General features: G+C 35.1%; 1 protein-coding gene across 1 annotated transcript; it reads left to right on the top strand.

Annotated features, from left to right (window-relative positions):
- Window positions 1–1,682: 1,682 nt before the first annotated feature.
- On the top strand, window positions 1,683–6,698 carry LOC132176001 (serine/arginine-rich splicing factor SR45a). The gene is made up of 7 exons (XM_059588101.2): window positions 1,683–1,783; window positions 2,346–2,368; window positions 2,502–2,591; window positions 2,768–2,879; window positions 4,350–4,499; window positions 5,215–5,281; window positions 6,283–6,698. Exons 2-7 carry the CDS (start codon window positions 2,346–2,348, stop codon window positions 6,462–6,464), a joined length of 624 nt encoding a protein of 207 aa, XP_059444084.2. The 5' UTR covers window positions 1,683–1,783; the 3' UTR covers window positions 6,465–6,698.
- Window positions 6,699–14,617: the final 7,919 nt, after the last annotated feature.

Here is a 14,617-nt window from a genome sequence, read left to right on the forward strand (position 1 = left end):
TGATTGGGAATAACGGGCGTTACACAAATTTGAGAAAATTTATTGGTGAGAATTTATTTGACGTTTCGATTAACCCAGGAGTAAAAAATCTTTAAAAAAAAAACTTAGGAATTTTACAGTTTTGGCGGGTTGACTCAGGAATTTATAATATATTTACCCAAAAAAATATGAGGAACCGGTGGGGTAAGTTTTTTCATCTTTCTTTTTTATTATTTTTTAAAAAATAAATATTCACGTAGAATAAGAAGAACACCATAAGGAAGTATAACATTTCTCAAAATAAAACAAGTGAACCAAATTAATTAATCCTTGCTTCAATATATATACCTTAATTAGCCATGTCAAGTGTCTCCAAGAGGTAGTTTAGTCGGCTAGAGACCACACCTCATGAAACAGAAGTCTCTAGTTCAAATTCCCTCCTCTTGTGTGGATATGTCAAAAAAAATAATAGCCGTGTCGAGTTCTCATAATATTAAAGAGAGAGAGAGAGAGAGTATTTTCATTTATTTGCTCACTTTTATTTTTATCTTCAATGAAACTCATAAATGCTAATTTAAGTTCTAATGAGGAAGCTCAATATCTAAGTGAATATTCAGATTTTGTGTATGACATCCTTCTCTCCTCAAATAATGAGTTTCAATCTTTCAGAATCCATATGCATTCTTGAATATATACTAGTTTTGAGTGTTTTTTTGTAACCTAATAAATGCTTGTGTTTGATAATAAACATGGTTTTTCTATTGAGTTTGTGAGAATGCGAATAGAGGGGATGGTTTTCCTATGCCTAAACAATTGTAAATTATTCGTGGATTAAAACTAAGAAAACATCTTTGTTTCTAACTAAGAACATAGATGTGCCAAAAATATAGAATAATGATACTCTTTGAACATATATTATACCCGTGTCACACCACCTGCTAACGTAACATGTTTTAAGTGATTTAAACTTTTGTTTACTTAAAAACATTTCGAACAAATCTACTCACAATTTGTATACTTGCGAGTTAAATTTGTTTACAATTCAAATTGACATTATATTTTTTGCACTATTGCCTTGCATCTAACAGTGTACCAAGTCATTTAAACATGATGTTACGTGACGTGACAACATAATAACATATTAATAATTAAATTTTTGAAATCTAATTTAATTATGAAAAATGATCTTCTCAATTTCGAGTGAAATAAAGAAGATTTTATTCCGCATAAACCATGCCAATGCTTCAACTATCACTCATAGGATTTTCATTCAAAGTATATATAAAACAAATCTCAAATTAGTTCCAACTTGGACTTATATATATAAAAGAAAAAACCAAATTGGCCTATTTCATTTCAACTATGTTTCAAAACCAAATTAAATCAATTATGTGTCGAGGCGTTTGCGCTCATTCGCTCTTAGATTTTTTTTTTTTTTTCAATAAGGGTGGATCTAAAAACTAAATGGTACTAACACACCAACCCGATAAAATAAAAATATAGTATTTAGTATTACTCTTTCGGTAATTCTGCCAGATTTCCTCCAAATTTTCTAATTTCCTTCACAAAAATATCCCAATTATATTTAAAAGTTCCGGATTTTCCCCCTTGAAACCGTGGGCCTTAAGAAAGAGCCCAAGGCCCAATATACTGAGCCCATCTATTTCCAGTTATACACGTGCGAAGCACCGCACAAATACCACTCGCTCTTTGCAAAGCTTTTCGTTCTTTTCTCTCTTCAATCAGAGACATTTTGCTCACTGAGTTGGGCATCCGAGTTGACTCAGAGAATCTTCAACCAAAGGTAAAGCTTCCACTTAGGTTGCTTGATTTAGTTCCTTTGATGAATAAAGTCCGATTTTTTTTTTTTTTCAATCCGATATGAGTTCGTGCAAATCCCAAAAGCAAAAGATTAGGTATTTTGGTGTAATTTCGAATTACATTAGGTGTATGTGTTTCTATTGGATTTTTTTTTTTTTTTTTTTTTTTTTTTGGAATTTTTGGGTTTTTCTCTGCTTGGTTGCTGAGAAAATGCAGGAAATTTGAAGAGAAAAGGGGGCTTTTTGGAATTGTAAGTTTTGGATTGTGTGGAATCTTAATCGGTTGAGCTTAGCTCCTCCATATACCTAAGTTGGTTATGCTCGTGCATGTGCGCGTGTCTCGTCGTCTCTGTCAAGTTGTGTGTGTGCTCTGGAAGTACAAAATTTTAACTTACTGAAATTTTTAGCTTTAATATATACATACATGCATACCCATATGCGTATATAAGTACAAACGTACATAAATAGTATGTATATGATAGTCATGGTTCAAATTCAGTGATATTAAGGGGTGTCTGATATCTTGTTGTTTTTGTGTACTAATAGATGCCATACTCGAGGGAAGGAAGGTGAGTTTCATTTCAATGGTTTTGTTTTGTTTTTTTGTTTTTGAGTTTCCTTTTTAAGTACGATTTTCAATTTCGTTCATATGGGTCTGGTTATGAGTTATATATAGCTCTTTTTTGGTGTTTGTACTCCTAGGTCTGTTTCGCCAAGGGACTCTGTTTCACCTGGCAGACGTCATCGGCCAAGGTCAAGATCATTGTCGAGGTCGAGGAGAAGTCGGTCAAGGTATGCAATTTGTTCTCAGTTAACTAAGTTTAAGCTTTAGGGGTATATTGAAGTAGAAGCGTGTTTACCCAGATGGTGTATGTGTGTTATGCTGTGATAAAAAATGTGTTGCTTTGGAGACGCTTGCTTTATGAAATGTGTTAGTTTATATGATAAGTCAAGTACTCTTGCTCCAGGAGTCGTGACTCTGATGGTGCAGCCAATCCGGGGAATAACTTGTACGTAACAGGATTGTCCACAAGGGTTTCTACCACTGATCTTGAGAAGTTTTTTAGCAAAGAAGGGAAGGTGTGGTTCTTGTTATATAAGTTATTTTATTCAGTGTTGCGGGCATAACTTGTCTTTGTATAACATGGTTTAATTACTAGTAACATGCAGTGACTTCCAAATATTGATTAAAATTTATCTGCATCCAATTTGATTGCTGTGGCTACAGTTTGGGGTTTCTGCCACTGTGTGGTTGAACGTAGATGTTTATATTTGAAACAACCCATTAAAAAAAAAAAAAACTTTGAAACTGAGGTGGTGTGGCTTTTGGAAAAGAGAAATGCTACACATCTCAAATTTGTTTTCCAAAATTTGGTTCCCAAATGATGTGTCACTATCTCATGAGTTGGTGATACACTTCCCAAAATAATAAATCTCATAAGATGGTGACACATCATTTAAGAACCAACATTTGGGATGTGTAGCACTCTTCTTTGGAAAAATAACACCTCCTGTTAGTAGCCTTGTTTTGCCAAATGCCTAGGTATTCATAAGTCCATTAAATGCTTTTAGAATTGGTTTTGCTGAACATGTAGAAAATGGATATTGATTATTTGATCTGCTATAAATGTGGATGGAATTAAACTGGAAGAGGAGATTAACATGTAGAGGTTATAACAGTGTTCTAAATGCAAGTAGCGGTGGTTGCAGCTAATCAGCCATCATTGGATATATACATGATTCACATGAATCAACCTACTTTTTTTTCTTCCTAAAGTAAGAGACCTAATATTCTAGCTTGGAACTTTGTCATTTCTTATACCCCTTTATCTCGCAAAGTTAGAGTCCTGCCTTGGTTTCAAATTGAACCATAAAGTTTCAATTGCATCAATGTCAACGCACCAGATTTAAAATCATTGCAATTCAGACCTTTTAGTGAGCTGTTTTGCCAAAAAAACAATGGAAACTCACATGAACTGCACTTAGGACATATCTAGATACTAAAATCCTTCATGCATATGGCACATGGTATTTGGACATTACAGAAGCTCAGAAAACTACTTATTCATATTTAGAAACCCTAAAAAGTAAGGAGAGATTAATGAACTTATCATCATTTAGTGAGTTTTCTCTTTTTGCACTAAAATACCCCATGGTGTTCATGTGAAGGGTCTGTTTGTGACATAGGTTTTAAGTGCAGTTTAAAGTAAGATACTGTTTCCTTTTCATGTGATGGGTCTCAATGTTTCATATAGGTCGCTCGTACACTTTACTAGAGTTACGATTACTTTTAGGTAATAGAAACTCGCTAAGAGCCCAGATTGTGATGATTTTGAAACCATAGGATGGGCATTGATGCCATTGGAATTTTACAATTTCATTTGAAACCAGTGTCAAACTCTAGGTTTATTATGTAATAATCACTAATAATGGAGATTAAAACCTTGAGCACATATGTCTTTATCTCCAAGTAAAGAAGAAATCAATTATATTTAGGATTACTTTTCCAGAGACAAGTTGCAAAAGATTACATCGTCATCTTGGTGTCAGGTTTTGGAGTGCCAGCTGGTTACAGATCCTCGCACCAGAGAATCCCGTGGATTTGGCTTTGTCACTATGGAAAGACCTGAGGATGCAGAGCGTTGTATCAAGTATTTAAATCGTTCGGTCTTTGAAGGTCGATTGATTACTGTGGAAAAGGTATCAGTTTCTACCAAAGGATCTAAATCATTAGTGTTGTGAGTATGAATCATTTGTACATAGTTTTCCTTAGTATGCTCCTTTTCTTCAGAATTGTTGCCTGATAAGTTGTGGCAGCAGGTCTGGTCTGTGTAGCTCCATCGAATTCACAATCTAAGCTCTTAACAGTTGAACCTATCCCTTCACGACATGAGTTCTGCATCGACATTCAAAAATGATCGAATGAAATTCGACTATTTTGGAGAGGGTTGTATGCCCGTTATTCCTTTCTTCATCAGTAACAGTAGCTGACCTGGTTGTTTATATTTCTTTTTCCTTAATGTTCTGAGATACACTAAAGACATGATGAACGACTTAGAGTGCACCAAATTGTTAATCTTATCCTGCTTAGTCCTTTGGAGGTGGATGTCCGATCTTACTATAAAGGTAATAAAAAAAATTCTGTCAGCCTTCAGTACGTAGCTGACTCATGCCATGGTGGCAAGGGTAGCAGGGTGACCCTCAGAAATGAGCGTGAGAATATTCCTTGCAGCTTTCCAATGTTTGTGCGGATCATTATCATTATCATTATTTTAAGGGAAAAATTCTTGTTATCTTCTTGAAATGTCATATAATTTCATACAACAACGTCGCAAAAGCATTGTAATCTTTTTCAGTAAATTGTTGACTTGTTTATCTGCCATGATGTTATCTTGCTATTTGTGTACTAATGCAGGCAAAAAGGAAGCGTGGCAGGACACCAACACCGGGAAAGTATTACGGTTTAAGAGATACTAGACGAGGTAAATTCTGGAATAACTCTTGTGGTTTACTTGTGGAAAACTTGTTATTCTTTTATGTTGCACTATAATTCTTTATGAAATGGGCTTGCGTCCTCTACCCTATTAAGTGAGAAAACTTGTATCAGAAACAAATGCACATTAAAGACCTTCAATTCTTTCTTTGTGACGTCCATTAGATCTTTACCCGTTACCCTTGACCTAGAACAAGCTATAGGATTTACTTGTCAGCTTTTTGTGCTTTGCCCTCTATTCTGAATAGAAATGATGCATACCACACCACTATCCTAAATACCAAAGTGGCATTGCCAATTCACCATTTGAATTTTTTTTTTAACAAGGGCTAATCTAAGGGTGAACTAGCAGTGTCATATCAGCATAGTGGGATAATTGTATGGTATATAACATTACTCTTAGGCTGAAACCCTAATTTTTGGTGGAGCATAAAATTGAGTGTGATGAAGCCCATCTATGTTAAAACCAAGCAGTGGCCAGTCACACTAGACTTTTTTGGCTACCTCTGATTTTTCTTTCTTAGGTCTGCCAATCAAATGAATTTCGGAAACTTTCTGTTACCATGATTATTGAAAGTTGAGGGTAGTTTGTTATGATCCAGTCTGCCTAGATCAGTTGGTTTTTGCAGAGGATGAACTATTCAAACCTGGCCCAGTTCCCACAGCGTTCAGTTGTGCTTTCAGTTATATACTTTATTCTGATTAAGTCTTTAAGATTAGATTTAATAGCGATGTCACTTGTCCCCACCATCACTTGATTATGTAAACCTTCTTCTGCGTTGTTATTCCCTTTTTAAGTTGGGATGTCAGTACCGGGCCCCATATATCAAGCAAGTTAGTTCGAATCTTGTCTTGCCCCCCTTTTCCCCTCTCTTTTTCAGGAAAGAAGTTGGACTTAAAAGAGAAAACAAGATATCCCAATGATGTTACCTGTAATTTATGGATTAATCTTGTCTGTTATTCTAATTTATTGGGGTCAAAAATATGCAGGATCTGGTCGTAGGCGGTCTCGAAGCTACTCACCTCGCCGTTGGCAAGACAGGGATCCTTATTCAAGGGACCGGCGAGGAAGATCACGCTCTCCATACAGTAGGAGGACGGATGATTATGACTCACATAGGAGGCGCAAGGAGCGCTCCTTGTCTGCCGGTGGTAGTGGCTATGCTAGATAGACCATATAAATACAATAGCAAGTATCTATCGTCTCTGAAGTTACTTGTTGATTGACCTGATGTGGGCTTTTCTTGTATGGGATTATAACTGTCGTCTTTTTCTTGGATGTTTGTATTGTCATGGTCTACTGTAACAATTTACTCTTTGACCTGGTTTTATACCAGGCTTAGAAAGAGTTCCATCTGGCTGTCAATTGGCAATATCTTGGTCCAGCAACGATGTGATTTAGTTCAGTTTCGTTTGATTGCCGGTGGGATCGCTCTTTTTCTGTTGTGGGATTGAGACTTTATGGTTGAATACATGGATGATATCAAGAATGAGGTTGCTATCTTTCTAAAAAGGGTACTATTTTAGCCAAGGCTTTTCAAATGCAATATTTTTTATATTTTTTATATAGTAGTCTTTCTTTAGAGTGAGTGAGTTACAGTTTTACCACTGTAGTTCAATGTTAGGGAAAGTTTTTGGTGGATTTTATCTAAATTTTAGATAAAAAAAAATGGAGAATATAGAAGACAATGCAGTGCCCTAGGTAGCTAAATGACTTTCTTTGCCCAAAACTAGCCACGGGTATGGAAGTCTAGGATACACTTTGTAGCCCATATCCTACATGACTATGGCTGTTTTAAAAGTTTGAAATTTGAAATCATCCTTGTTACTACTATTTTAGGTTGCCCTTTGAATTTGTTTCCCAAAACAGTATATTTTAGGCGGCAATAAGATTTTGTTTTGTTTTGTTATACTTGCTAATATTTTGTCATTTAAAATTTTAAATAACATGAATAACATGACAACATATACATTATGTGTCAATGTATTGTTTCACGTCTTATTTAAAATAAGAAAGGATCTTAAATATGGTCACAATCATGACGGTGATGACAACAACAACAAAATAAATAATAATAAATCTAAGTAGAGGATGGCCTTTGGCCTTTGGAGCTTAAATTTGGTTGTGAATCATTATTTGTTTTGACTAGGGTTATTTATTTCAAGCTTAAAAGACCTAAAAATTGACAATATAAATAAATAATAAGTTGACCACCCCAAAAGGCGGTAGACCACCTCAAGAGGCAGTCCGACCACCATTTTACTGTTTTTAATTGATTTTATTTTTTTAATTAACAGCCTCGATTTTTGAAATTATAAAGAACTTCAATCCAAGGAAATTAATTGCATGAAATCTCATAAATAAAAGAAATTAGGGGCAGAAAATACAAAAGTGGGGACAGCCAGAGAAAGTCGTTTGTGTAAAACCAGAGCATGTGAGAGGACGAAGGGAGAGAGGGGCCCACCCTTTGAAATCCCTAAAAATCTGAAAGGAAAAGGGGGGTGGGGGGGGGGGAGGGAGTGCGCTCCAGCTGCAAGGGCGGACTTGAAATCCAAATTCAAACTTACGCAATATTCCTTCCCTTTTCATACGTATAATAACACTGCGAAGAAACAGCAACACTTGCTAGGATAAGATCCGACAGCTGTGCCTCTGACACGTGTACGTCACTCTCTGCTTCCTTCTTTGTAACCGGTCACTTGCAGGTCGTCGGCTTGGCTTTCGCTAACCTTACCTTAGGCGGCTGCTCTCTTGGCTCCTAATAGGCTGAAGCTGAAGTTCAGAGGGCAGGGACAGGCCGGATAAAAAATGTTTCTATAGGATGAAATTGCAACCTTGGATCAATCAACCCCTACCATTTTTCTTTTTTCATTTTTTTTTTTTAATCTCCTTGTGAAATTCATGAGAAGTTAGTGTTTAATAGGTTATGATGGGAATGTGTATTTGATGTTTTTCTAATGATTGTTGCAAACCTTAGTCTACATCTATTATTTGTTATAGTCAATGAAAAATTAAGTGATACGGTGTTCATACCGTATGTGTACTGACGTGAACAGAGTTAGAAAGACTTTTTTTAAGTTCTATCTTTGTCAGAGTTGGAACTAAAAGAACTGTTTGACATACTTTCAGTCGGAATATGACTTACGACATGAGTTTTCGACTTCGAATCCAATTTTAGCCAGAAATTCAAAATGCTATTTGACATCCGGCTTGCTTTTGTATGAAGTCATTCCACATGGGTTGAGAGCGGGTCGATGTCAGGCTTTTGGCCACCTTGAATCTTAGATATAGTCTTCGAATAGGAATTACACTTATAAAAGTTAATGAATTCGTGTGACCTAAGCACATACTACATCTTGTGAATGGAGTCATTGGTGATGATATGTTTCATGAATAAATTGTGGAATTGAGACATGCAAACCCCCATGGGCCTAACTCGAGTCTCCTCATTAGAAATCAACTTGATATTGATGGATTGGATCTTTTAACAAATCGGATTGATCCCAATGGGCAATGAGAATGAGACTTTTGAAAGTTAGGGGCTTAAAAGGAGGTGGTGTTTGACAATAGTTTGGATGGTAACTTTTCATTGGGCAAGTGGTTGAAGCCTGAAGGAATAGAGATGTAATATGATTATGATGTGTGTTTGGGATAAGACTTGTTGATCAATAGATAAAACATTCCAATTTTATTGCATGGAGTGATGAGGTTGAATATTATCGAGGTGAAATCAGATTTTATTTTATTTTATTTTATTTTTATTTTATTTTAATTTATTTTTTGTAATTGAGAAACTAAAATATAAATGAAGGGTCAAACCTTTTTTATGAATAAAATTTTTAGGGACAAACATTTTTTTTTTTAATAGACTAAATTTTCAGGGTCAAACCTTCTTTTTTTTTTTTTTTTTTTTCTTTTTATGAATAAAATTTTCATTTCAACACAAACAAAACACCCAAACACATGGTCTCCTACACACAAAAAAAAAAAAAATCACAAGCTAAAAAAAAAATACTACCACCCATCAAAGAAAAAAAGAGCTTTGTCACCGATTTTGAATCAAGATACTCAAATGAATGCTCAAATTTTCACAAATCTTAACATTTTCAACAGTATGCTTGAATTTTCCTTTATCATTTCCCATAATTCTTATACTAATCTCCCAACAAATAAAGTGTAATATTTGCTCCTCGAAATTCACCCTATTGCAAAATTTAATGCTATTCAATAAGGTGAATTATATATATATATATAATTTTTATATTTTCAAAATTAAATTATCATCAAACCACTCAAACACAAAACGCTACTTTTTTTTTTTTTTTTTTTTTTGAATTGGTACTTAATTCTTATAAACTCAGACATTGCTAGATTTAGCAAGAACAATATCTAGGATACACGGAGGACATTCAAGTTTTCATTGTTCCTCATCCCTAATATTGAGAGCTAGTTTGGCTTATATATGAGCAGCCTCATTCCCTGACCTCCTAACATGTTGTACTTCCCAATGACCACAAAGATTGCGAAGGTGTTTTGCATCATCAACAAGATGGTCATACCTCCCCCAACAAGTTGTGTCCTTACTTAATGCATGAACTATCTCTAGTGAATCCCCTTCAACCAATAAGCGCTGTGCACCCAAAGAATCACAAAATCCCGCCATTCTCCACGCCCCATAAGCTTCTACAAAAGCTGGAACAAGAAGAAAAGGTTTCGAAGAGCACATAGCAGCAATCACCTACCCCTCATGGTCACGAGCAATGATACCCATACCAGTCCTCAGCTTTTTGTCAAGGGAAGCATCCCAGTTCACCTTGATCATTTCCCTGCCAGGTTTTCTCCAGACACTCTCCATCCTAGCCCATGGTTGAATCAACTGCTCCCTTCGACTCTGATCTGCGTTATTGTAAACCTCTAATTGATCCTTGGCTAGTCGCACAACCATTAATGGAGACAAGAAAACACCTTCAAAAACCAGTTTATTACGACATAACCAAATATGCATAAATTATGAATATGATAGCTATCAACTGCATGTCCTCCTCCTCAAACCTGTCATGCAACTTAAGAAAAATGCTCATAAAATTATCAACATCACTCGTGCATTTGTGAATTCTAGCAGTACTTCCAATCCAGAGATCTCTTGCAGCCGTATAGCTCCACAACACATGCCCCACCGTTTTCACCTCCAGACCACAAATAGGGCAAAGAGCATCTTCAATAACCCCATGCCTCTGCTGATTACCCTGAGTAGGCAGAATGTCGTTACAGGCTTTCCACAAAAAGGCTTTCACTACTCCAAGACTCTTTATTTTCCGGATCTTCCTCCGGTCCTTTGCTACAAGCTCCATGTTAGAACAACTGCCTTTATCCCCCTCTTCAGTAATTTTTGCCAGGTGATAAGCACTTTTCACTGAGAACTCACCATTCATATACCTACCCACACCAACCAGTCACACTACTTGTTAGGGATGGACACACCCTTGACTCAATGGTTGTGCAAACTCCACAGAATAATAATAGAATGATAAATGCAATAGATCAACACACAGTATTTACGTGGTTCGGCAGTGGGCCTACATCCACGGGACTAACTCCGATCAATCTACTATAAACAACTTGTTACAGTGGTGTTTACTCAAGTTATGCAAAACTTGAGTTAATACAGGAGTAAAATAATACAGAGAGAAACAACCTCTGTTGAAACTAATATACACTCTCAGTGGTATATTAAAAACACTCTTTCTTAACTCTCTCTCTGGAGTATAACTGAAGCTCTCCTCTCTTGGCTTCTCTTCTTGTGTGTTGTTGTTGATCTTCCTCAATCATCAATCATCATTTGAGGCATAAGGCCCCTTGGCTATTTATAGCCAAAGTTAGAACCATCTAGATGATAATCTTAGCCCCCAAGTTAGAACCTTCTAGATGAATGAACTTGGCCTCCAAGGTAGAACCATCTAGATGATGAAGACAAATTGAGAACCTTCTAGATGAATAGAGAATCATCTAGATACATCTTGAAGAGAACCTTCTAGATGGATGAAGAACCATCTAGATAAATCTTTGAAGAGAACCTTCTAGATGGATGGAGAGCCATCTAGAATAATCTTTGTAAAGAATCTTCTAGATGGATGGAGAACTATCTAGATAAATCTTTGTAGGACTTGCTCCATTTTGTTTAATCAAAATCTTATCTTAAGTAGGGAAAAACCTTGTCGGCAACCAACACTACTGACGTGGACAAATAGCCATTGCACAAATGAGATCCGCCTCTTCTTTACCGAAAATTTCATAGACTAAGGTTTTATTCCACCACTTTGTATCAACATCTATTAGATTACTAACTTGATCTTCAGCTTGAAGCACTCTAATAGGAGACTGGATAGAGTATGTCAAGGGCAAAGGAATCCACCTATATATCCTTCAAGATTTTAATATCCTTACCATCCTCAACCCTCCAAATTAACCCATCTTGAAGAAGCTTCTTTGTAGCCCACACACTCCTCCAGGCATATGACGGCCTCCTACCCAGATTTGATGTAAGGAAAGTCTCATTCTAGAAATACTTCTCTTTGAAGATCTTTGCCACCAGAGAATCAGGATTTTGAATTAAACGCCATCCATGCTTTGCCAATAACGCCAAATTAAAGCATTCTAAATCCCTGAAACTCATACCACCTTTCTCCTTTTCCCTCCCCATCTTTTCCCAACTCATCCACGCCATTTTTGCCTAATTTGAGTATTCCCAGCAGCTTCTTCGTCATTTTTCCTACATTTAAATATTCAAACTATTTTTTGCTTCCCTATGTTAAAATACACACCACTAGCTTCCTTTAATCATTCCCTATATCATTAAAAAAAAAAAAAATTAATTATATTGTATATATGAGAGGAGAGAGAATCGTAAGAGGAGAGAGGAAAGAGTAGAGACGAAAGAGAAACTTTTTTTTTTTTTTTTTTTTAAATAATCATAATGATTGCAATAGTGGAACCCTATACTTTGGGTTCCACTGTAGCGATCCTCATGGTTAAGGTTCATTTAGGGAGTTTGTTGTGGAATTTTTTTTGCGATTTTTTTGTCATATTCCTTACACATAAGGAACAAACTCCCTTATAGAGAATCTGCTGGGAATGCTTTAACCCAATCAAAATTTAGACATCATAGAATTAATGTCCTTACTTAGTATTTTAGGCAAAAGAAATACACTCATAGTGTAAGTTGGAATAGCCTGAACCACCACCTTTAGCAGAACCTCTTTCCTAGCTTGAGATAAAAATCTCTCCTTTCATCCATTTATTTTTTCCCAAATTCTCCCTTTTATGCTAGTGAACACACTCACCTTTGACTTATCAATCAGAACAGGTAACCCTAAATAATTCTCATATCTTATAGTTGAAGTATTTAGGACTTACCAACACACAACAACAACAAAATTCACATTTATGTCATATACTTTTTCAAATCATAGACAAAAAAAAACCTTCTAAAATATATTAACAAACAAAAATCCATAATTTTCTTAAAATTTTAAATCACGTGGTTCAACAATGAGTACAGTTTCTAGATGATAAATTTGTTTATTTTAATTTTAATTTTAATTTATTTTTTAAGATTATAAGCTCATTCATGTGGATTAATAATTTCCCGTACCCATCACATGGATGGCAGCACACATTTTAGTGTTTATTTTTTAGGTTTTTAAATACATAACGAAAATATTGAAATTAATAATTTGTCTAAAATAGTGTTCCCTACAAGATCAACTTACCAGTTCCCATGGGGCCCACGAGATCTGCCCACCTGCAGCCGCTCCCCCACAAACGACAAACCACAAAAAACACAGCTCAAGCTCACCCCAGCCAGCCGAGCCAAAACAAACCTAACAAAACAAAACCCAAAAAAAAAAAAAAAAATTGTAAAATCCATTTCTATACTTACCCCAATTTAGAAGGACAAAAATTTACTATAAAACTGGTTTATAGTTAATTCATACACATCAATCTAATAAAGTGACATGTGTCTCTTAGCATGTGAGAAACACATGTTATTACATATATATATTTTTTTTAATGGGAAATGGTAGGTGATCTCTTAGTGTTTTTCGGGTCCTAGGTAGATATTATTTTATAAAAACTAAGTGAAATAAATAAGGGACATTTTAAATAATAATATCCATGTAGGACCAGGAAGACATCAGGAGAACATCGAAATAGGATCCTCTCCAGTTCAAATGAACTGGATAATATCCAGTTACTTATAGTGGATATGTATTTTTATCTTTTTACTTTTTTAAGAGACAAAAATATCCATCTACTATAACTAACTGGATATTATTCAGTTCAAATGAAATGAAAATGATCCTAATTCGAGAACATTAAGATATAGCACTTAGTATGTATAAAATTGATGTCATTTAGAATTACTAAAAAAAAACAAAGGTCTCTATATCGAACTTTCATCCAAAGTTTGTATAAAATCATCAAATACCATATCAACACCAATCATATATATTCATACTATAATACGTGTTACTCACAATAAATTTCGGAGGAGGTGGCTTTGGCCTTAGAGGTGGTTCAGCCACCCCCCCTCGGAGCATATCTGGGTCATGGTCATTGGGGGTGGTCAACCAGTCCAAAATGGCCAAAAAAAACAAAAACAAAAACAACAATTTGAGGTGGTGGTCAAGCCACTCCAATTGGCCAAATGAGGGGTGGCTCCTCTAGCTAGCCTAGGGCAATTCAACCGCTTCCTATTTTACTATTTTGGGTAGTTCAACTAGCTTTTCCGATACATATATTAATATAGATAACATGTGTTATAATATGATTGGTATTGAGGTAACTTATGACAATTTTCATAAAAAAGATTGGACGGAGGTTTAGTGCAATAACCTTTTTTTTTTTTTCTTACTAAAGTGAGTTCTAAGCAAATTTTTATGCCATAAAAAAAACATAATGTATAATTATAAGGATTGATTTTACATTAATTTTTTTTTATAAATTATAATATATTAGATAAAAATAAAATAAAAAAATAAAAAAATAAAAAACAAACAAAAGAAGGTAATTGTCTTGTAATGAGATAGGGTGCAATACTGAAAGAAATTGCGTGTGCCATATAGCATTGGCCATTGGGGTTGCATTTTGGCAGTTCATTAAAAAGGAATGATTCATATTAAAGTTATTACACCTTATACAATACCCTATACATTGTGCCATATATATTTTAGTGGTTTCATAACAAAGCAATAAATATACAACATAACAAGTGACATGCTAGTAATAATCAAAAGTAACATTCTTTACTTAGAAACACAAAAA

The sequence above is a fragment of the Corylus avellana genome, chromosome 3 (genome assembly GCF_965113065.1).
Source record: "Corylus avellana chromosome 3, dhCorAvel1.hap1.2, whole genome shotgun sequence".
Taxonomy (NCBI): domain Eukaryota; kingdom Viridiplantae; phylum Streptophyta; class Magnoliopsida; order Fagales; family Betulaceae; genus Corylus; species Corylus avellana.

Excerpts from the sequence above, each read along its gene's own strand:
- LOC132176001 (XM_059588101.2), top strand. The coding sequence starts at position 2,346 with ATGCCATACTCGAGGGAAGGAAG. Across the intron at positions 2,880-4,349 it reads TTTTTAGCAAAGAAGGGAAG|GTTTTGGAGTGCCAGCTGGT; the intron begins GTGTGGTTCTTG and ends TCTTGGTGTCAG. Across the intron at positions 5,282-6,282 it reads TTTAAGAGATACTAGACGAG|GATCTGGTCGTAGGCGGTCT; the intron begins GTAAATTCTGGA and ends AAAAATATGCAG.